Raw genomic sequence first — 25762 nt, 5'->3', positions numbered from 1 at the left:
AATGAAACTACTAGAGAAATCGTACTGCAAGGAACGAGAAAGAGGAACATGTATGTTGTTGATTGGTCTACAACAAAGGAATCAATATGTCTAGTTGCCAACAACACAAATAGTACAAGTTGGGAATGGCACAAGAAGCTAAATCATCTGAATTTCAAGACGATCAACAAGCTCGCAGCAAATGATCTAGTCAAAGGTCTACCCAAAATAGTTTACAAGAAAGATCAGATCTGCGATGCATGTCAAAGAGGAAAACAAATAAAATCTTCATTCAAGTCAAAGACACATGAATCATCATCAAGACCTCTTAGTCAACTACACATGGATTTATTTGGTCTAGTAGACCCAGTAAGTATGAGTGGTAAGAAATATACACTTGTTATTGTTGATGATTTTTCCAGGTACACATGGACTATATTTCTCAACAAGAAAAATGAAGTTGAAAGGAAGCTACCGGAATTGTTGAAACAACTTCAAACTGAAAAGGAACTCAAAATAGCAAAAATACGTACGGATAGAGGTACAGAGTTCGTAAATGGCGTGATTCAAGACTACTGCAGCATGCATGGAATTCTACATCAATTATCAGCTACAAGAACACCGCAACAAAACGGTGTTGCCGAAAGAAGAAACCGAACACTCAAGGAAGCCGCACGAGTAATGATTACGGTAGCAGACTTACCGAAACGGTTTTGGGCAGAAGCAATTAACACTGCTTGCTACACCCAGAATAGAAGCCTTATCAACAAGCTGCACAACAAAACACCATATGAATTATGGAAAGGGAGAAAACCTAACCTTAGCTATTTTCATTCTTTTGGATGCAAATGTTTTGTTCTAAATAATGACAAAAGCTATCTGAAAACTTTTGATGAGCGTGCAGATGAAGCTATATTCCTTGGATATTCATCTACCATCAAAGCATTCAGAGTATGGAATAAATCTACGATGGTGGTAGAAGAATCAATTCATGTCGTGTTCGACGAATCGTCAAAAGCCAAGGAAATTGATGATCCAAAAATTGGTAATAATGTTCCAAATAATTTTATTATTACTAATGAAGTTTCAAGAGACAATGTTTTACACGGATTAAAGGATCTGGAAATTAAAGACTCCAATACAGAGCATAATAGCGCACCATGCGCAGAAAATGCAAGAAATGAAGAAGTGGAAGTTGTAGAGCAAGTTGGAGTGGAAGTTAATGCAAGGGATGGAGTGGAACCTTTAGAGGAAGTTGTGGAGGAAGTTGGAATTAGTGGTGGGATCCAAAGTGAACCCACTAATTTTCCCTCTCTCTCTACACGTGAGAATGAACCCATTTTGCCACCCACTTCACAAAACAATTTTCAACCAGATTTGAGATGGCTCAAAAATCATCCACATGATTTAATTATTGGAGATGTGCATGAAGGCGTGAAAACCATATCAGCTGCAAGAGATGCAATGTTCTCGTGTTTCCTATCTCAGATTGAACCCAAGGAGATAGATGAAGCGTTAAGTGATCCTAGTTGGATTGAAGCCATGCAAGAAGAGCTGAATCAATTCCAAAGAAACGACGTATGGGAGCTTGTTCCAAGACCAGGCAATCACAACATAATCGGTACAAAATGGGTCTTCCGGAACAAAGCAAACGAAGATGGCACCATTGTTAGGAATAAAGCGAGACTGGTTGCAAAAGGCTATTCGCAAGAAGAAGGAATAGATTTTGATGAGACTTTTGCTCCAGTGGCAAGATTAGAAGCAATTCGAATTTTCCTAGCATATGCAGCATACAAGAATTTTACAGTCTACCAAATAGACGTAAAAAACGCGTTTCTTAACGGTTTACTTGAAGAGGAAGTATATGTTGAGCAACCACCCAGATTTGAGGTAAAAGGTGATGTTGACAAAGTCTATAAACTAAAGAAGGCATTATATGGGTTAAAACAAGCACCTCGAGCTTGGTACGATACCCTGTCAATGTTCTTAATTAGTTGTAGTTTTACCAAAGGACTAGTTGACAAAACCTTATTTAGAATTCAAGAAAATAATCATATTTTATTAGTACATATTTATGTTGATGATATTATTTATGGAAGTACTGATAAATCTTTATGTGAGAAATTTTCTAAGCTCATGCAGAACAGGTTTGAGATGAGCATTATGGGTGAATTGAACTACTTCCTTGGACTGCAAGTTAAACAAATGAAGGAAGGAATTTTCATAAATCAAGCCAAGTACACCGGAGATTTGATCAGAAAATTTGGCTTAGAAGGAAAAAGCTTAGTCAAAATTTCCATGAGTACAACACAACGATTAGATAAGGATGACGAAGGAACGGACGTTGACCCAACGATCTACCGAGGAATGATTGGATCTTTGCTATACCTCATTGCGAGTAGACCGGATATATCTTACTCAGTGGGTGTATGCGCGAGATATCAGTCAAAGCCGAAAAATAGTCATCTTGATGCTACGAAGAAAATCATTCGATATCTCAAACGAACAATCAATGTTGGATTATGGTATCCAAAGGAAGGTAATTTTGAACTAACCGGATATTCAGATGCAGATTTTGCAAGTTGCAAAATTGATTGAAAAAGTACCTCCGGAACGTGCCAGTTCTTAGGGGGAAGGTTAGTTTCATGGTTCAATAAGAAACAAAATTCCATTGCAACAAGCACAGCCGAAGCCGAATATATCGCAGCAGGGAGTTGTTGTTCGCAAATTTTATGGATGAAGCAACAGTTGAAGGATTACGGAATTAATTGCGAGGACATTAGTATTTTCTGTGACAATACTAGCGCGAATGCGATCTCACAAAATCCTGTACTTCATTCACGAACGAAGCATATCGACGTACGACATCATTTTATCCGAGACCACGTCGAAAAGAAGGATATAAGGATCGATCATATCCCTACAGAAAATCAAATTGCAGAGATTATCACAAAACCGTTGTGTGAATCTCGCTTCGCAACCTTAAGGCACGAAATGGGGATGATCGAAATCAGCTAAGTATTTTATTTTATGCCAAGTGTTTTTATTTTACATCTATGTGGCGTGTTTATGTGATCCTAGCTGAAGCTATGTTTTTACTTGTTTCACAAGTGTGTTTTACGTGTTACATACATAGCTTATGTGTATTTAATTTTCACCTACTTGTGTTTTTACTGTGGTGAGTCACCCTTACACGTGTGTTTATGCATGCAGTAGAAATGATTTTGTTTCACCTGCTTCTTATCTTTTTAGATAAAATTGTTTAGTTAGATAAGTTGGTAACCCTTCATATGCTTCCACGTGTATACTATCTACTTGTTGTACTAATCACTTTGCATGCAGATGAAAAGATCATTCGAACTTACTTCTTTTGACCATGCAAAAGAAAAACGGCTTTTGAGGAGCAAAACATTGAATTTTGGAGCTTGGGAAAACGTAAAAGGACTTGAAGGGACATTCAATGTCCACTTTTCAACAGTTACAAGTTCTAAGGCTTCTCAACCCATCTATAAGTTGGGACCTCCTCACAAATCCTACTTGTTCAAGAGTAGTTGTTCTTGTATTGTTTATTTTTGCAGGTAGTCATGAAGCCAAAAAGACAGGGCGAGAAAACCGTGAGGCGTGTGTCTAGAAGAATCTCCGAACAAGTACGGATGGAAATGTTGAGAGCAAGAAGGATTGCAAATGGAGGACATGAGATAGGTGACACCTCTACCGACCCGATTGTTCTAGAGGAAGAGCAGCCCGTGCAGTCAGTTGAGCCAACCTAAGGAGTACAGAAACCTGGTGATCCAGACAAAGATTATGCTCTATTTCTCATGAAGGGCAGTGGGCCTTCAGAATCCCCACCTCAAACATCCGGAGCTACACACTACACAAGCTCGGATTCTGAAGAAACCACCATTGCTAGTCGCGTTTCTGCCTCTCGTACCAAGACTGCAGCTAGCCCAGCCACCGTGAAGAAGAAGAAGTAGAAAGGATTAGTGAAAATCCTTTTATGTACTGATCTGAATAAGGCTTATGGTCTAAGTTCCAAATTTTCCGTAACCATATGCCTATATTATTTATAAATGGAACAATTATTCAGATGGTTACATATCCTTGAAAATATTTTAAATTGGCCATGCAAAAATCAGAAAGCTACGAGAAAAGAAGAATTCAAAAAATTATTTAAGTAGCTTAACAAAAATTAAAATACATGAGATGGCCAAAAGATCTCAAATAAAAAAACGAATGCCTCTCTCTTGATCGAGAAATTCGGGTGCAACAAAAAGGAGATGCACATTTTTTCCCAAGAATATTGGATGCTGCCAAAAACAGGGGGAAGAAAGGTCAATCAATTTGGCCAAGTTGGTTCTAGTTCCACCGCACCAACTCAGGGGGAACGAACACAGGGGGAAGGAGTAAAATTGAGTTTTAAAATTTTTGCTAACCCCGTAGGAAATGTATTTTCTACATTTACAGCCCAAGGCAGGCAACTCAACCGAATGCACCTGCGATGACTGAACAGGAGCGTGAAGATCGTATGGTAGATTTATTTGCCGATCACTTTGGAGTCACGCACGATGGCATTTTGGATCAAGAAGAAAGAAACCCAAGAGAATGCGCGAGATGGTATTTGCATGGAGTTTTTCCCGCAAATGATCTACGTGAGGCTGCAGAATGCTACAAAGTGGGTAGAGTATTTCAGAAATTCTACCACTTGGAAGACAAGGATGACTTTGGTAAGCTAAGGAAAAGGATAAATAGTATGTTGGACATTTAATTTTATTCCTAGCTTACTTTAATATTGCAAGTTCATGGCATGATATTCTGTTACATAATTCGAATTTTTGTAATGGTTCGAATTAATGTGATGGGTCTTATGCTAATATATCTATCTTTATTAGTTTTGTGTGTTATGGCTTTTAATTTGACTTTAATTATGTAGTATGCATGTTGGTACAAAATTAAATTCCAAGTGAATTAACCCGACAATGCATAATCTTTCGTACAAGTCAAAATTAATAAAGCCGTAGGTCAAATTCCTTGAAAACTCATCGCAATAAAATTGAAAAATAAAATCAGTTGATTTCTAGACTGAGCCAAATATGATTGAGTATAGGTTTTGGCATCATCAAAAAGGGGGAAATTGTTAGGAATAAAATTGTAATAGTTTTGATGAGCCAAATTGTATTTTTAGAAATCCCCTATTTTATTTTTAGAGTGTAGAGTTTGGTTTTAGAAATCCCCTATTTTATTTTTAGAGTGTAGAGTTTGGACCCGGAAGACAAGTCTTTTATTTTTAGAGTGTAGAGTTTGGACCCGGAAGACAAGTCATGACATTAGATTGGTTCGAATTATTGCTTATTAGAGTTCATTTTGTCATGACTCATGTAAGTCATTTGCCTCCACTATACACATGAGTGTATATGATCCAATGGACAAGGCCAAATTATCTTTATTAGATGACACAAGTTCAAATCTTATTGAGAACATTTTGAATTTTAGAGAGCAAGAAATGGAGCTAGTAGTATCACGGCTCAAAGTCAATTTTGCAACTCATAGAGCTAGTCAAAGTCCAATGGAGGAAGTTCAAGTCAAATCCTCACTCTAGGTGCACAGGCAAAAAGGAAACTCTTCTAACCACAACAATCACCCAACAGACAGATACTTAAGCACTTTTATACATATCAACTGAAAAAGCTCCATTAGGAAAAATATACATTCCTGCAGTTATACATACATAAGATTGCCCCTCGGGACAAAATACCAAACAAGGTTCAACTACGACCAACTAGTCATGCCTAGCCATCACTAAGGCTACAAAAAAAATATGTACACCAAAAACTCCCAAGGACTCCCAAGAACCCGACGTCTAGTCAATCATGCGATACACGGGGCCGGTGAACTCTCCCCAGACCAGGTGCCACTCCCCCTCGTACCAGGTGATATGGTCCAAAAATCGAGAAGTAGTTATGACCATCGACCATTCCTCCCAAACATCCCGAGGACTAGGGTCCCAAGGGTATGGGTAGTGCACAATGAACTCAATGGGATCGCTACCATCTAGAGGCTCTATGGGGTAGAAGCCATAAGTAGCCTGGACCTCATCCATAACAGGGCAAGAAACAAAAGGGGCCGACGGAGCCATAGGAGTATCTGGATTAAGCATACTAGTAAGTAATGGAACACATAAATCACACATTTTGCTCGCACTCACTTTAGTTGCAAAATCCTTCCCCTCATAATGAAATTCTCATCACTTTTCACTTTTCAAAGAGAGAGTTCACCCACAACCTTTGGGTACTTAAATACTTGTCACATCTTTCTTTCCCGTAGCTACGACGTAACTACATTCATATTTCAAAATTTCACTTGGTCCTAGATAGAAAGTGTGAGGCCTTTGGAGTTCTTTCTCCACTTTTGACCACTTGGATCGTTGAACTCGGGTTCAGTGGTCATCGCTCGGTCTAATACTGATCCCCTGGACTTATAGGAGCGTTGGAATGATTCCTAGCTAGCCTCACTAGGTTCATAAGAACGACACCTACCCGAACATAGAGTGACTATACTTAAGTGTGCACACCCCCGTAGGAGTACCTTTTCCTTCCGGGTGATATAGTACTCGGTGAATAGACTTCGCCCACAGTATGAATGATCATACACATAACTACCATGCGGGAAAGGCACTTTAAGCTCATCTTTATCCCGTAGGTTAACAAGGTCCTTCACTACTTTTACTAGAACTAAGGTTTGAAAACGTTTTTATACTCTTTTCCCTTTCTTGCTTTGAAAATATTTTGGACATACTTGGGTCAATTCCAATACTCGGAAATTAATTCTCCCTTTAACCCAATTCAAAAATTCCCCTTTTCTTTTGCAAAACATTTGGATGATCCACTAACAACCTTTCCCAATGGTAATTCAAGTGTGACTAACCTACACTTTCAACCCCACATTTTTCACATAAGTCTCATTCTTGACACATACATCTCAATGCATATAACATATACACTTCCCAACCTTAACATAGGCATAACACACAAAATATATTTATTCTTTACAAGCACATAATGCTACTTCCCTATATTATTTATAAGTTCACACATATGTAACACTACCTACATAACACATGTGCCTAACTACATAATATTACTCTTCTTACTAACAACATATATAATTATGGTTTATACATACCATATACTATACCCAAAATGTGACATTTTACCATGTATATATACATATATATATATTTTCGGCACACACACACACTTATATCTATATATATATACACGACACACACACTTACCTACATACACCCACACGTCACACACACATATATATATACATAGATACATAATTCCTCTTCTTTCTAGTATATATATTCCTATCATATTCTTGCTATACAACTAAGGCATAATCTTCACATAACACATAGGTTTTCATGTTCACAAGTTAACCACAAACCATAACCTAGTTATCAATTATCTAGTTTCAAACAACCTCAACCAATTAAAGGGATTCCTTACCTCAACCGGGTTACTAATTCCGTAGAAGACTCTTGGAGTTGATTTTCCCCAATTTCACCTTAAAATCCTAAAATTCCATCAACAACATAACACATGATTTTAAGAAATCTTAACTTAGATTCATGTTCTAGGATGGAAAATAAGGCTATTTACCGAATAAAATTGGAGTTTTACTGAATATTTTGAGACTTGTGTAGAAATCTTGGCTATGGAGTGTTGAAGCTTGAAGAAGAAGATGAAGATCCCACTCTACTCCCTCCCTCTCTCTATTTTCGGCCACAATGAAAAAGAAGGGAAAAAAATTGCTTAAATATTTACCCACTTGGTTGACTAGTCTTCTCCCAACACATGGTGGATAATTGTGACAAGTGTCACCTCTCTATGGTTTGATCTTAAAAATATCTTAGCTTAGACTGATAGGGATTAAATCAGATGAATTCTCGGTAGAAACTAATTTAATTCAAATAATTTTTGAAACAAAAAAATTATTCCAGACTGAAACTTAAAATTGGGCTAGGTTCGGTACACCGCGAAATTTCGCGATGTACGATCAAAAATAATTTTTTGCTGCTATGGGCTAATTTAATTAAATAGGAAATTCCAGAATAATAGTTTGGTGTCTAAAAATCCATTTCCTAGGACAAACGGGTCCGAATACTAGCTCCTAAAATTTTTACGGTTCGTGACCTAGACGTAGGTTCGCAGCTTATTAACAACTATCCTCACTTATAATAATTCTTTTGAGGCATCAGGAGATCATCTCATGAATGTTATAGCCTAAAGAAATATTTTTCGAACCTTAATCTTATTGGAATAGGTGAGGGGTTACATTACATACGCGTGAACACTACACCATTTCTACACGCGTGAAGGCTATGTTAAAGTCTTATGGAGCATGCTATGGAGCAACTAAGAGTGTGACTTACACTCAGTCATTTTTGTATGCCTCAAATATTTTGGGTTCAGTACATAATATCCTGAACCAGAAGAAATTTGAAGGTGGTGATTCTCTGAAGATCATTGTTCATACTCAAGCAAGAACCACCCAGAAAATATTTTGAAAGATCAACTTGCCCAAGGAATCAAATCAAGATTGCAACAAAGTCAAAACTATCAAGCTCTGAAGGATACAAAGTCCGCAATATCAAGCTGAGAAGGCAACAAAGTCAAGAATTGGAGGCTACAAGTTTCAAGATCAATCAAGCCGTAAAAGAAGACTTTGTGAACAATTTGCAGAGGTAATTTTTCTAAAATTACCAGCGGCATTAAATGAGCAGATCAAAATGGAGATTTTATCAGATCAATTTGGCAAGTTATCAGATCAACGGTATGGTCATTAAATGAGAAGGTATGGCCATCAAGATCAGATTGGAATGACCAATCAGATCAAGTGAACGTTCAAAATTTGAATGTTCATAACGGGCAAATAATTCTTTGAATTATAAAAAGCCCAAGAAGACTTGAAGACTATAACGGCATACAGAGGTGACGAGATACAGAATCGATCGGACTTACAACGGAAAATAAAAAGTGCTGAGATATTGAGCTATACACGAGAGGATTTCAAGTCTTAGAAAAAGAAATCTTTATTTCTTTAAACAAAAGTTGTATCTCTACTGAGAGTATAAAGGAGTGTAGCTGGGTGCGTAACACTCGGGTGAACTAAGTGCAGCTTTGTGCGTAACACTTAGTTGGAACGTAGCTTTGTGCGTAGCGTTCGGGAACGTAGCTTTGTGCGTAGCGTTCGGGGAGCGTAGCTTTGTGCGTAGCGCTCGGGAGCTTAGCTTTGTGCGGAGAGCTCGTGGTTGAGTGTAGCTTTGTGTGTAGCACTCGGGAGTTTCACTATTGTATCTGGGTGATTGAAGATAGTGGAAACCTTCCTTGGAGCAAGGAAGAAGTGGAGTAGGAGAATTACACCATCTCCGAACCACTATAAATCTCTGCCTCTCATCTACTTTACTGCACTTTACATATTTGCATGTTTTAACTCACTAACCCTTTACGTACTGTGTTGATCATATCATCTGGGTTTGTGTGTTCCCACGTTTGCATGTGGCTCAAACTTTGCATACATATTCTTTGAGCTATTCTAAGTCTTTCTATCGTATTGCATGTCAAGTATCTCTTCAGTTTTACACAGTTTTATTTTATATCACTTCACTGTACAATATTCCGTTGCACGTTTCAAGTTGAATTTATTCACTTGAAATCTCTCTGGTTGAAGTGTTATAAAGTTTTTAATTGTTAGGAAAGTCTATTCACCCTCCCTCTAGACTTTTCACCACCCTATCGGGACCAACACCACTTCTATCATGGGGCCCTGGGCGGTCGCCCATCCCGCCCGTGCTCAGGACCGGCCCTGTATATAAGTACCGTACATATTAATATAAAGAAAAAAAAAATTCTTTTGTTTTTGTTTTACGTAGGAGTATATATAAATGTGTGTTGTATATTTGAGGTATATGTATATATAATTATTTTATTATATACATATACTTATATAAACATTTCGTGTAGATATCTTCTAATATAAAAAAGCCACAAAAATAGCATTCAATGCAGTTCCCGCCCACTGGGAAACGATGCCGTATTGCAATGAGAATTTGAGTGTGAAAGAGTAAACAAAAATAGCTGAAATATTGTTTGTTATTGTTAAACAGGGAGAGCAAACGACCCTGAACAATAATTATGGATGTACACTAATTATACAATGTAATGAATTATATTTCAGGCGTGAATATATAGCCGCAATATGTTTAGGATATCGAAAAGGTTGCAACGATTAGTTATTCGATACATATGTTCCGGGAATGAAAAAGGAAGTAATGCAACTCCAGAAGTCTTCTGCTCTCACACTTATATTACAACCATATATATACACCTCTAGACATCATCTAGATTACAGTACCGTATTGAGATTAGAAGAACCCTTCGAAATTACCCCTCATTCTTGCATACTGTAATTCGAATATGGGAATGTATTGCCTGGCCAATGAGTTGTCTACGTTCAAGAACAGGAGTGCTATGAAGTTACGGGTGATTCGTACCTATTTGGTACCACTAAGGAAAGGTTCTCAGGAAATAAATTTCAGGAAATCGTGTTTCACGATTCAGAAGTATGTTTTCTTCTCTCTACTCATTTGCATTTTCATGAAGTATGTTCATTAGCATTAAAGTAGACTTAGATAAAATAATGGAAATATACACTTCAATGCTAACCTATTGAGTTATCAACAGGGCACTGTAATTCATGCACATGTACCAAAAACTCTGGTAGAAAACTTCAGTAACAGCTTTGTAGAAAGCAAAGTGTATGCTGTGAAAAATTTCTTTGTTGTTTCGAATACTCATACATACAAGACCAGTTTGCATGAATATATGTTGCAGTTCAATCATGAAACAATTATGAAAGAAATTAGGTCCGACAATTTCCCATGGCACATGTACAGACTAAAGCCATTCAATAGTTTGAAAGGTAACCCAAGACAAACATCTTATAGGTAAGTTTCTAAACTTTCAATTGATTTGTCATATTTCTTCTCATTATGTTTTAAAAAATTCCTCAGTATTTTTGTTATAACTATGTATATAAAATAGATATTATTGGTCGTGTTGTTCAAATACATGGACCTCAAGAAAAGATTATTGGTGGTCATAATACAAGGCTGATAGACATTGTTTTGGAGGATGCATTGTAAGTCAACTTTTTTTTATTTTTTATTATAAACATCATTTTCAAATATAAATTTAAATTTGAATGTAATACAGGGGAAATAAGCTAAGTTGTACCTTTTGGGATGATCATGTGTCCAAAATTGAGCCATTCTATCAGGCTGTTGTAGTGTTGATCCAATTCTGCAGAGTAAAGCTGGGCTTAAGAGGTTAGTAATCTTTACATTTACATTTTGTAATATGAATAAAGTATTTAGTGGACAGATACATACTGTAATTATATTGTTGTGTTTTAGATGGTGGTGTAAAAATCTGTTCATCCTATGATGTGACTCAATCGCTGTTTAACCTTGACCATCCTGAATTTAAAACATTCATAGAAAGGTATATTAGTTTTTTGCGTTAGTCAAGTAATTACTTAGTTATGAACTGACAATAATATGGACTCTATGCACAGCCTAAGAGACAGTGAATATCAAACACCAATGAGAAGCATAGCATCATTGTCAAGTCTTAGCTACACCAACACCATTGATGAGTCCACAAGTCAGGCCATGGATCTGATTACAATATCTCAAATATATGACACTGAGAATGTAAGCACTGATTCAAAAATACTTTTGGTTTTTCTACCATTATTATAGAAACTGAAATATCATTTTTTCCCTATACTATTTTATACTTACAGTTTGGTGAATTCTGGGTTGCTGCGAGGATCAATGGTATTGAGTCACCAAGAGATTGGTTCTATACTTCCTGTCCAAAAAAGGGTTGTAACAAGAAATTAAAACTCTCAGAAGGGGTGAACAAGTGTATGAAAATTTGTACTACCAGTGTTCTAAGGTATAAACTTAGACTACGTGTTGTTGACATGAAAGGTAATGCTTCATTTCTGCTATGGGATCGAGAATGCATGGAGCTAATAGGGATTGCAACTGCTGATTTATATGACAGTTATACAGATGTAAGTCCTAAATTCTTATTAATGTCTGCTAAGTCCTACTGCTAAATATTGAATGCTAATGAACATAAATTCCTTCCTTTGTAGACAAGTGCTCCTCCAAAGGAGATAATAGATTTAGTTGGTAGGATTATGTTATTCAGAATTCAGCAAAGAAGGACCAGTTTGTCAACTTTCAAACTTCATTTCTTGTTCTAAGGATAAACACTGACCAAGATCTCCTAGCACAACTATGTCTTGATATTCTAAGCTTGAAGGAGAATGATATGAACACTGGATTGCAGCTAAGTGAATGGGATGATGACTTCCTGGAGGTGCTCTATTTGTCTTACAATACATATGTTTCAAATATCATATTTAAACAGTAATATCTAATGTTAAACTTACTGTATTTGTAGGGTTTTTTGAGTGATGAAGCTGACAGCCCAATTGCAACTCTGCCGCCAATTACTGCTGATGCTACTGAGGGACCTGTCAAGAGGTGCTTAATTGATGAGTTTTCTTCGACACAGGGGTGCAAAAAAGTGAAGCAGCATAGGGTGAAACTAGAAAAAATTAATTAAATCTATTTTGGAAGACTATTGTTTACTTGCTGTTTGTTTGGTTTTACATTGAAAACTATGGATGTTTGAATACGTAACAGTGCACTGTGTATGTGTAACTGTCGTCATCTTGGTTGCTTTTGAAAATCAGAACATTGTTTCTTGAAATCATGTCTAACTGTTACTGCAAAATAGTGTATTTCAATTTTTTTTTTCACCTTTCAGTTTCAGGCTGCAATTCAGGGTGGCGAAGCCATGCTATACAACTACAACTGAAGAGGATGAAACTTCAAGGGAGGGTTCAAGTCATAGTGATCAGTGATCAGCTATCTACAAATCCAGCCTACAACTGTTGCAGTATGGTTTAGTGAAAAAAATAACCACTCTCTACACAATGTAATTGAATCTAGCTAAGTGATTGTAAAAATAGTTTCCTCAATTAAAAGTTTCAGATTAGGAAACATGCATATCATGTACTCATTACAGACTAGAAGAATAGAAATTTGAAACTTTCATTCCACAAATATCTGTACTTTTCAGTTAATTAAGTTTAATGAAGCAGTAACAAACTGTCACATTTCACTATCTAACATTTGCAGGGTAATTCGTACTACATTGTGAGTTTACATATTATAAGTATAATTGAAATAATTATCACTTAAAACTGCTAATTCAATGTTATTAGAGGATTAGATGATGAAAACATTTGGCATCTAAGATTGGTACATAACGTCAATTGAATGTAATAATAAGTTTGGAACACATACCTCTTTAAATGCCAAGTGTAATTTTAAAAAATTTATGCTGACTGTATTTTAAGTGAGCCCAATATCAGGTCAAATCTTGGGCTTATGAGACAAATAAGTTCTATTGTGTTCACATGCATCAGATTTTATTATCATCCTTTGCAAATGCTTCCAAAAAATTTTTAGTACACATACTTATAGAGAAGAAAGAAAGAAATGTTACAACCACCCAAACATGTAACATGTGTTTTTGGAAAATACCTTAAATACTACTCTTCCAAAAAAGCCCTTATAGACAATACGTTCAGTCCCAAAATGTAAATATAAGAGCAGTATTGTGATTGCATTAAAATGATTTAACATTTTGGGAACCCCTTCAAAAAAACATAGTTAGTGTACATATTATAGATTAAAATATGGCCTTATTAAAAAATATATGATAAATCTACATCGCACGACTTATAACAGCATTCATTACAGCCAGAACCCTTTATGCTTACTGTATTTTAAGTGAGCCCAATTTCACGTCAAATCTTGGGCTTATGATGTTGAATAAGTTCTATTGTAATCACATGCATCAGATTTAATTATCATCCTTTGCAAAGACTTCCAAAAAAATGTTAGTACACATACTTATAGAGAAGAAAGAAAGAAATGTTACAACAACCCAAACATACCTGTCCTGGAGAATACCTTAAATACTACTCTTCCAAAAAAGCCCTTATAGACAATCTATTATCTCACAAAATGTAAATATAACAGTAGTATTGTTATTGCATTAAAATGTAATTAACATATCAGGAACCACTTCAAAAAAACAGAGTTAGTGTACATATTATAGATCAGAATATGACATTATTCAAAAATATATGATAAATCCACATAAGACTTATAACAGCATTCATTACAACAGCCAACTCTTCGTATTCTAGAGTTTTGGATTTCCAACCATCTATAAAGCTTATAAAATGGGGTGTAGTTAATGTTGATGCAAATTCACCCCAGTATCGGATGTGCCCCAGTAAACACATACACAATTAAGGGTTTAGCAATAGGGCACTTCAAGGATTGAAACTCAAGGTCTACATGCAAAACACAAACATACTATTGCCTACCAGCAAAGATGAAGCAACTAACCAAATCAACTATCATAGGCAGTAAAAGGAAGCACCATTCTCATAACAAAGGTACACACGCTTATTACTCTTTGCTTAACCTATATATCTCATTCAAAATCTGCATAGATAATTACTTCTTTTGTTTTTTTTTTCAAAAGATTTCACTATGCATGCATCTCCTTACATATAATAACGACAGTTTGCATCCCCTTACAATCCGGACAATATAAAATACGTATGAACATACTGCTATCATAGTATTGAAAGATTACCTCATTGCTATTAGGATAGAACCTAACCATTGATTTTTCACAGCATGCGAACACATTTAAGTAAACCTACCACAAAAATAATTAGTTAAAAATCAATATAGATAGAGATTTACCGTCAATGTAGCCAGAAATTTGAATATTGATCTTGAACTGGATAAAATTTTCAGATTAGAGAACCCAAGCACAATAGGTTCGAAGTGAACTGTTAGATCTGAGTCCTCCCATCGTATTAGAATCATCGGCTCATAGATTCTTAGGTAGACCACATTTTTGAGTGAACGAATCCGAAAACCGATGAGCCGATGTCTAGCCATAGCAGATTAGCGATCGTTTTTGTAACACCCCAATTTTCAACTCTTACATTTATTACAAATCAGTATTCATATGCTGCGGAAGCTTACATCTTATCAGCAGAAAACTGGGTGCTACCGCCACACCTAGAGTGAATTCTATCACCTCTTTGACAAACTCCACTCTAAGTGCACAGGCTAAACTTACAACATTAACAACAATCCCTGTCTACATCAAAGAGTAGACCCCAACCTCAACTTCCATCCTATTCAGAACTCATCGGGCTACAGGAACCCACCCTATATAACATCTGTTAACAGAAAACACATTGAAGTGTAGTTAGCACGACGGCTAAGCAAGGATATCCATTGTCACTTAAAAGTAGACAAAGGTTTAAAAACACAAATAATTTGGAAGTTCGTAAAGTTTTTACCCATGATTTGAAAACCTACCTGCAACCAAATGATTCACAGATAGTATAGTAGCGTATATAAGTTAAATCATGTAAAGCTTTTCTCAAATAAGAATAATGGCATAACTGCCGCTCAAAATCATTTTCATGTCTTTCAGACGAATTTGCAAACCTTCTCATTTCCAGGAATTTCATCATTTTCACTATACACGCGTGAATTTTCACAACCATACTTGACATCTTCACAATATTCCATTTCTCAGACATCACTCGACTAGTTTCTTGGAACTAGTATCACATATCTCATCATAGTCATTGATTCAACCATTACTTGTGAAAACTCGACTTAGTTTCATTTCAAAGTATGAGGCCTTATAGGAAATGTTGAATATTCCTTGTCGCTGACCGATTGAACCTGGAACATGGGTTTGCGGTCATTACCCAAGTTCTCTTCTCGGTCCCTTGGACGATGGTTCATTAGAATGGCCCCTAGTGTGGCCCCGCCTAGGTCCATTAAAATGACACCAACCCGGAGACGACGGAGTCAATACGCTTAAGTGTGCACACCCCCACAGTCTAGCCATACATGAGTGACGTAGAGACTCGGCGAATAGACTTCGCCCAAGTACGAATACAACTGTACATATCTCAATGACAACTTTCGGTAATTATAGCCCGAGGTAAAAGATAACAAGGTCCTCGTAACTCCTTGAAACTAAGGTTTTATTCATTTTAACATCATTTTCTCATCATTCCAGTAAGGTACACACTCACTAAAAATGGTATTTTCCTTTTTAAAATAAGGTTTTGACAACCTGCATACCAAAATAGCATACGTTTTTCAACGTAAGTTTTCATAAACATTTTTAGTAGCCAAGTGCTTTTCAAGCATAGCTCAAGTACGAGCAAAATTTGGAAGAAAACACAGTTGAGAAAATACTGAACACATGCTGGTCACTCATTGGATACTTATATATTTTTTACTAACACTACATATATCCATTCCCAATACTTATTCCTTATCATGAATCTCAGTTCATCTTACAATCCAATCATCATCGGTGATCCATAATCATGGTTCCACCATTAACTAATAATAGATAGTTGTTCTTATCACTATCGTCATCAACAACTTTCACTATCATCAACACCATTATAACTTAAGGAAATCACACATCTATAATCGATACTTAGTCACCCATAATCCAACAATTAACCTTAATCACTCTTAAGCATTAATTATTGTCATTAGTAACTACTAACCTTGTAATCCATCATCGACGACAAGTCAACAACATTATAACATCATTATCAAGTCCTCGAAAGCATTAACACCATTATTAACCATAATCCATAATTATCCATTAATCTAAACCATTAATTCATAATTACCAATTCATAACTCATGTACCATAATTATAGCATTATATATCACCACCATAATTACAATTCACCTTCTTAGATCAACAACATAATGACATCACCATCATCAATAACGTTATCCATCATTCCATCATACTGATTTAATTCCATCATTGATCCAATCTTTAATCATAATCCTTATAAGCTCATAATCTTCATAACTTTCCTTATTTATTAATAAGAATAATAGTTCCTAATCACCATTTTAATCACTAATCACCACCCTTAACCATAATTCATAATTAATTTCCACCTTAAATCAATAAACCATAACCCATATGCATAATTACCCTCATTAGTCTTAACCCATCAATATTGTAATCCTTACTTATTTATGAAGCCCATAACTCATATTTAGTCCACAATTTCTCACCTTCAACAACTTACCCATCTATACTTAACATAAATCTTTAGTCCTTAGTCCAACATTATCCTCATCACTAGGCTTCAACGTGAACCAAATCACCATAATTAATCATTAAGTACTCTTAATCATCACCTTAATCCACCATCATTAATTAACAAAATTCATTATTGCCCATAAATCACCATTAAACTTTAAGTACCCCTTAAATCCATCGTTAATATACTCATAAGCTATTAATCATCCAAGAACCACCATCTCATAATCTATTTGCCAACATCCATATTCATAACAACTTTAACAACACCATTAATGAGAACTCACCAACACAACATTTTGTACATATATATTATGTAAAATACAATTACATATATATTATACATACCACATGTACATAACAATTTTACTTAGATCTCATCATATTTCAACCAAACAATCAATTATCCAATTTCAAGTGACTAAACCGACTTAAGGGATTCCTTACCTTTCGGGAATGTACTAATACCGTAGGATGAATCTTGAGTCTTTTCCCCAAATTTCACCTTAAAACCCTAAGATTCCACCAACAACATAACACAATATTTAAGAAATCTTAACTTAGATTCATGTTCTAGGAGGAAAAATAAAGCTATTTACAGAATATAATTGAAGTTTTACCGAATAGTTTGAGAGACCTATGAAGAACTTGGCTATGGAAGCTAGCTTTAATGGAGGAAAAATGGTGAAGATCACTCTCTCTCTCTCTCTCTCTCTCTCTCTCTCTCTCTCTCTTTCTCACGAAATTGAAATGGGAATGAAGAAATGAAATTTCCTTCATATATCTTATCCCATATATATATACATACGTAATGTGATATATATATATAATAATAATAATAATAATAATAATAATAATAAAATATGGGATGTTTATCCAAACTCATCTCTTAAAATTAATATTTTAATTACATGGTAAAAATTGTGACACTTGTCACAACCTTGTGGTTCCAAAAATAAAAATCTTCCAACTTATCAGTTGTGGTCCAAACAGATAAAGTTTCGGTGGAAAATAATTTAAATAGGAAGAATTTTGAAACCAAAAATTTATTCCAGACTAAACCTCAAAATTGGGCTAGGTTCGGTACACTGCGAAATATAGCGATGTTACGATCAAAATAAATTTTCACTCTTATAGCCCGTCAAATTTCAACTTAACTAAGCAGGAAGTTCATACTTAGTCATAATATGCATAATCATCCATTTCCTAGGAAATCCGAGCTGAAAATTCGTTCCTTAAAAAATTTACGGTTCGCGACCGGTACGTATGATCGCAGCTTAATAACTACTATACTCCCTTATAAAAATTCTTTTGAAGTATCGGGAGATCATCTTATGAATTTCATAGCCTAAAGACATATTTTTCGAACCTTAGTCTTATAGGAATAGGCGAGGGGTTACAGTTTTGGCCATAGATTCTAAGGCAACGAATCTGGATATCTCTCCAAAGAGCCCTGAAAATTCTTGCTAAATCATGGACAAATTTGGCCATTGAAACACTGCGTATGTAAGAATGTTTATGCTGAGAAATGAACATAGCCAAATGACAAGGAGATAGTTGACCAGTGCGGTGTGTAGGCTCAAGATTAATGAGTTTTTAGCGTGGTTGGCCGATTAATTATATTAAAACATATTATTTAAATATAATATAAACTCAATATTTTTTGAGTTGCAGGAATTTTATAATTGTATTGGAAAATTATATTATGATAGTATTGATGTGTTGTCTTTGTTTTGCATATTGGATTATAATGGGTTATAATACCCGTTTTTAGGCAAATGTAAATTGTTGTAGGTGTCTTATTGTTAACAGTTTGTGCAACCAATGATTTTATTCTGTCAAACACATAATAACATTCCTTTTTATTTTTTCTGCAATTGTATTTGTTGCGTATGCTATCAGAAAACAAGAACCATCCATCAATCAAGGCGACAAATTTCCAAACTCCCAGAAATGTTAAACGATCTCAAGGTTCAGAACCATGTGTGGTCGGTGTTTTTGAAAATACATTGAATTCCCCATTGAGCATTATAACTCAAAGTAAGTGTGGAGCTAACCATTTACATTATACAATACAGTTATTATATGGTTGGTAACCAAATTAAATGAAATAATATGTGGTAGTATTAAGGTTTATTAATTCAAGTGAATTAATATTGTTCAACTTTATCTTTTTGTTGTAGGTGGTAACTTAATCAAATCGAGCATTAGCTCAAAAAATAACTTTGAGCATGCTGTGAGGGTCAACAAAGGTATAGATTTAGTTTTTGCTATACTAATACAAGTAATTTACTCAACTATGTAAATTAATTAACTTTCCAATGCCAAGTATTCATTTAAGTTTTAATTGCAGATAAACAGTTATCGTTGAACATACCTGGCACTCTCCCATTGTCTGATGTGACTAATGGTTAGTATTCAAGCTATACATACCCCTGCAGATTAATTCGTTTGCTATCAACATTTTATTGTAAGATGGTGCATATTGTAATGTGCAGTTTACCAGACGATAGGGGAATGCTACAAGTCAATGAATATGACACATTGGGACCCAACGCCTGTGCGACAATATTCAACGCATATGAATGAAACATTTACAACCCCCAATCAAATAAAGCTTAGTTCTCTAACAAAAGGTTAGAGTATTTTTAATTGATTATTATAAATGAAAGTATGTTCTGTCCCAAACGAATACGTTTGACCATTTATAAAAAATTTGTTTACATAGTACATTGTTGTACAGGTCTGCCAGCCAGTGATGTGTGTTTGGGATCAAGTATTCCTCTCGAAAGAAATAGATTCATTCTTCAAAGACATGATGTTGAAGTCAACCGTAGTTTAGAAGTTGAGTTTGCAGAGGCTGCTCAGATCAAGGATCAAGTGTCACCCAGCGAGGATGGTAATACGCATCATTTGTCTAACTGCCCTTTTTTTTTTTGCAAAAAAACATATAATAAAAAAAGGTATACGGTTAAGTGTTTATTATAATGTCACCCAGTGATATTACTGACCCAAGCAATATTTGCGATCATTGCAATGCTATATTTTGGTATGAGGAACGAATTAATAAGAATGTCCGCAATGGGAGTGTCAAATACCCAGGCTGTTGTGCTCATGGCAAAATCAAGTTACCAAAAATGCTAAAACCTCCGAGACGTATTTTGGATTTATTTTTTTGTCATGGAGAGAAGAGAAATGTATTTTTATGCAACATTCGTAGGTACAATAATATGTTCTCTTTTACATCATTATGAGCAAAGATTGACAAATCTATAAACAATGGTTCTTGCCCGCCAATGTTTAGGATTAGTGGTCAGAATTTTCATCTAATGGGAGGCCTAAGACCCCAAGATGGTAGCAGGCCAAAATTTGCCCTACTGTACATACATGACACAGAAAATAAAATTGAAAACCGCATCAATTCATTCGGGTAATCACTTCTATTATATTATTTCTTAGTTATAAAATATTATATATTAGCTTAATAACCAATACGAGCTACATCTTGAGACCTAATATCTATTTCTGTTTTATTGTTGCGTAACAGGAGTACCAATGATGACGGCAAACTACATGTTGATATAGTGGAAGATATTAAGCAAGATTTGGATGAGCAGAATGTGTTAGTTAAAACATTCCGTTTTGCAAAATCTAAAATGGAGAATAATCCAAGTGTAGAGTATAAAATCAGGTTGATTGGCAAGCGAAACGGTGATGCACGGACTTACAACTTACCAACTGCATCAGAAGTTGCTGCTTTAATTGTAGGAGATTTATCCCCTACGTCAGGTAACCGAGATATTTTGGTGGAGACTAATTCAGGATCCCTAAAGAGGATAAATGAGCTTAACCCAGCGTATTTGCCTTTGCAATATCCGTTACTGTTTCTCTATGGAGAAGATGGTTATAGGGAGGATATTAAATTCAACATCACCAGGAAGCAAGAATGTGGAGGTAGAGTCCGTGTTTCACAATGTGAGTTCTTCGCATATAGGATGCATGACAGGTTTAATGAAGTGTCAATAATTCTATATGCCAGAGACTTTTCCAACAATTTTTGGTCGATGCATACACCATGGTTGAATCTAGCAGGTTGTTGTTTATTAGGAACAATCAAAAGGCTTTAAGGTGTGAAGCTTACAAAGGACTATCCGATGCATTGACTAGAGGTGAAGTTGATACAACCCATCAAGGTAAACGAATCATCTTACCTTCCAGCTTCACAGGCGGGGCTGGGTACATGATTCAGAATTATCAGGATGCGATGGCCATTTGTAGACACAAGGGATATCCAAATTTATTTATAACTTTTACCTGTAATCCAAAGTGGCCAGAAATACAAAGGTACTTGAAAAAATGTCAGTTGAAGGCTGAAAACAGACCTGATATTGTATGTAGGGTCTTCAAAATGAAGCTTGATTGTTTGGTTAAAGAGATAAAGGCAGGTAATCTCTTTGGTGTTGTCACAGCAGGTATGTTTTATTTCTTACCAAATACTAACAATTTATTTTGCACTATTTTAACTATAAATTGCAAAAGAAATATGTCATACTTTTTGGTATATGTTTGCAGTTGTCTATACTATTGAATTCCAAAAGCGTGGGTTACCACATGCCCACATTCTAATCTTCCTAGAAAAAGCACCCAGCTTATCCACAGCCGCATGCATGGACAATTTCATTTCTACTGAAATTCCAGACAAAGAGGAAGATTATGAGTACTACAAAGCTGTAGAAGAATTTATGATTCATGGACCGTGTGGACTACACAAGATAGAAGAATTTATGATTCATGGACCGTGTGGACTACACAAGACTACCTCTCCATGCATGGTGAACAACAAGTGTTTACACAAGACTACCTCTCCATGCATGGTGAACAACAAGTGTTCTAAACACTTTCCGAAGCCATGCATGGTGAACAACAAGTGTTCTAAACACTTTCCGAAGAAATTTGTTGATGTTTCTTCTTGGGATGCTGAAGGCTACCCAATATACAAGCGTTGTGATAATGGTAGATTTGTGCAAAAGAATGAGGTCCAATTAGATAGTCGATACGTGGTTCCACATAATAGATACCTAATTCTGAAATACAGAGCACACATCAATGTTGAATGGTGTAACCAGTCGAGGTCAATCAAGTACCTCTTCAAGTATGTCAATAAAGGAAATGACAGGGTTACAGCTGAGTTTACAAGAGTACTAACGAGGATGGTCAAGATGAGGTTGTTGATGAAATAAGCATGTTTTATGATTGCAGATATGTATCTGCATGCGAAGCTGCATGGAGGCTTCTTAGCTACGACGTCCAATTCAGGCAACCTCCCGTAGAACGACTCAGCTTTCACCTGCCAGATTGTCAATCTATTATGTTTGAGGACGATGACAAGATAGAAAATGTTCTCAACAGGCCCACGGTAAATCAAAGCATGTTCACTGCTTGGTTTGATGCAAACAAGACTTTTGATGCTGCTAAACAACTGGCTTACATTGACATGCCAACCAAGTTCGTTTGGAAGAAGGATATCAGACAGTGGCATCCACGGAAAAGGGGATTCGCCATTGGTCGCATCTTTTATGTCCCTCCAGGAAGTGGTGAACATATTATTTGAGATGTCTGTTGAATGTAGTTCGGGGCCCCACAAGTTTTGAAGACATCAAGACCTTCCAGGGTGTCACATATGCAACTTTTCGAGATGTATGCTATGCCAAGGGGTTGTTAGACGATGATAAAGAATACATCGATGCAATCAATGAAGCAAGCCAGTGGTCTACTGCAAAGGCAATGAGAAGACTTTTTGTAATTTTATTAACTTCCAACTTGGTGAGCAGGCCTGAAAATGTTTGGAATGCAGTATGGCATCACCTTGCAGAGGACATGCAATACAACAGACGAACAGCGTTGCATGATAAAGGTATTTTACTGAGTTTGTGCCTGTTTGATTTCAATTAGTAAACCCAACAATTGTATTAATCTGCAAATTTATTTAACTTTTTTTTTCCTTTCTTTGTAGATATTTGTTTATCGGAGGAGGAAAAAAAGAATTTAGGATTGATTGAGATCGAGAGACTGTTTCAGTTATACAATAAGTCTTTGAAAGATTATCCTCAAATGCCAATTCCAATCTTTGACGATTCATGGTTAGTTCATAATCGTTTGGTGTTTGAAGAGATGGCTTACAATCGTGCTGCACTCGATAAGGAGACCGAACAAATAGAGAAGCAACTAACTGATGAACAAAGAGTGGTTTACGATACTGTTATCAATGATGTATGCCAAAACATGGGTGGTTTGTATTTCGTTTATGGCTATGGAAGTACGGGAAAAACATTTGTTTGGAAGGAAATATCAGGCAAGATCCGATCCAAGGGAGATATTGTAATAAATGTTGCGTCAAGTGGCATCGCCTCACTGCTACTACCCGGAGGAAGAACAGCACACTCAAGGTTTGCAATACCAATTGTGTTAACAGAGGATTCCACATGCAACATCATTCCTGGTAGCCAGCTTGCATAACTCATGACTTTGGCTAAAGTTATTATATGGGATGAAGCACCAATGATGCACAAACACTGTTTTGAAGCTCTGGACAGAACTATGCGCAATCGAATGCGATCAAAAGATCCGCAGAGTGAGGGCAAAACATTTGGAGGAAAAACAGTTGTATTTGGAGGTGACTTTAGACAAATACTGTCAGTCATTCCTAAAGGATCTAGACAAGATATTGTCCAAGCCACAATAAATGCTTCATATCTTTGGGCAACATGTAAAGTACTTAGGTTGACCAAAAATTTGTGACTAAATACCATGCAACCGGGGGTTAATATCCAACAAGTTCAACAATTTGCAACATGGTTGGCTGATATTGGTGATGGCAAAGTCGGAGGACCCAACGATGGTTATGCAAATGTGCAAATCCCCTCTGAGATGTTATTGCCATCAACAGGTGAAAATATATCAACAATTGTTGATACCATATTTCCATTGTTCAAGGAAAGGGGATGCGATGAAGAGTACATGAAAAGCCGTGCCATACTAGCTCCAACACTTGATGTCGTCAATGCCATCAATGAATATATGAGTGACTTGCATATTGCTGAGAGCAAGACTTACCTAAGTTGTGACATGGTATGTAAATCAGATTCAAGTAATGGTGTACTTTCTGATATGCATACTCTTGAATTTCTAAATGGTCTGAAAGCCTCTGGCATACCAAATCATGCATTAACGTTAAAGGTTGGATCACCAATAATGCTCTTGAGGAACATAGATCACGCACTTGGACTTTGTAATGGAACAAGACTGATGATTACAAGGTTATCTAATCATGTTGTTGAAGCAAAGATTGTAACTTGGAACAATGCCGGTGAGATTGTTTTGATACCAAGAATGTCAATGACACCGACTGATATAAGGTTACCATTTAAATTCCAAAGAAGAAAATTCCCTATAATGTTGTCCTATGCAATGACTATAAACAAAAGTCAAGGTCAAACATTTTCACATGTAGGGTTACTTTTAAGGAAGCCAGTGTTTGTCCACGGTCAACTTTACGTTGCTGCTTCAAGGATTAGTAACCCAAAAGGTTTGAAAATCTTGATAGCCAATGAAGGGGCAGATAGTAATAATCACACTACTAATGTTGTATACCATGAAGTGTTTAATAATTTGTAACTTTTATTTATTCAATAGACATTTTTTTCTTACTAACAATTTCTTAGAATTTACTCCATTCTGGTAATATAGTCAAATACCTTTGACTAATGAATAGAATTACTTTATGCCGTGCATCGCACGGGTAAACTGCTAGTATACTATATATCGTATATGAGTATATATATATACACACACACACACACACACACATATATATATATATATATATGAGGACACATTAAATTGAGGTGTAATCTTAACCATCCAATATAATAAAATAAATGGTAGAGATTACCATCTTATATGATACATATCACGACACATTGCTATTAATAAGGGTAAAGAAGTGATTTTGGGTTTAGAAGTAATTAAGGTAGGATTTGTATTTACAAATTTAGCATTTCAGCATCAATATAATTATGGAATGGATGGGATTTTAACAAGGATGTTGCCTAGTCTGGGTGATGCATAGCAGCGACAATTAACGTATAGACCTTGATTTAGCCATAGCAGGCATAGAGGCCATGTCCGACCAAACATTGGGCAAAACAACATGCGAAAACGCCAAGACAACCACCATGCATGGTATGTATTTGGTTCCTTGTACCCTTGTGCTCCGGAATGAAGGTAGAAACACCAAGATTACTCATCCACACGTAATCTGGCGTAGGTAAATAGGTAGTTTAGGATTGAAAGCGATACACGAGAATACATGTATGTGGACGTAAGTTCTTGTGTGCCGACGTGATGGATTTAGTGTGGCGTACTAGTAAATTGTA

At 36.0% G+C, this 25762-nt stretch overlaps 2 protein-coding genes and 1 long non-coding RNA gene across 9 annotated transcripts; 2 read left to right on the top strand and 1 right to left on the bottom strand.

Moving 5' to 3' along the window:
* Nucleotides 1–10181: 10181 nt before the first annotated feature.
* On the bottom strand, nt 10182–15129 carry LOC116001100. 7 transcript variants are annotated; one of them, XR_004094224.1, is made up of 6 exons: nt 14915–15129; nt 12884–13014; nt 12511–12594; nt 11849–11918; nt 11435–11521; nt 10182–11358 (listed from the first exon to the last, which is right to left on the bottom strand). It is a non-coding gene; the product is annotated as an uncharacterized LOC116001100 (long non-coding RNA). The 7 variants fall into 7 exon arrangements; XR_004094225.1 differs by lacking the exon at nt 14915–15129 and adding an exon at nt 14802–14877; XR_004094223.1 differs by lacking the exon at nt 14915–15129 and adding an exon at nt 13673–14402.
* Nucleotides 15130–19219: 4090 nt separating this feature from the next.
* Nucleotides 19220–23843, top strand: LOC116028721. Its single transcript, XM_031270565.1, has 11 exons — nt 19220–19367; nt 19511–19579; nt 19681–19737; nt 19826–19963; nt 20071–20242; nt 20875–21333; nt 21420–21799; nt 21900–22479; nt 22587–22921; nt 22957–23241; nt 23341–23843. Exons 1-11 carry the CDS (start codon nt 19220–19222, stop codon nt 23841–23843), a joined length of 3126 nt encoding a protein of 1041 aa, XP_031126425.1.
* A 291-nt stretch (nt 23844–24134) lies between these two features.
* On the top strand, nt 24135–25001 carry LOC116028641. Its single transcript, XM_031270454.1, has one exon. The coding sequence runs from the start codon at nt 24135–24137 to the stop codon at nt 24999–25001; it is 867 nt and encodes a 288-aa protein (XP_031126314.1).
* Nucleotides 25002–25762: the final 761 nt, after the last annotated feature.

Source organism: Ipomoea triloba, chromosome 1, assembly GCF_003576645.1.
Source record: "Ipomoea triloba cultivar NCNSP0323 chromosome 1, ASM357664v1".
NCBI classification, from domain to species: domain Eukaryota; kingdom Viridiplantae; phylum Streptophyta; class Magnoliopsida; order Solanales; family Convolvulaceae; genus Ipomoea; species Ipomoea triloba.
This window is presented reverse-complemented; position numbering and strand designations above follow the sequence as displayed.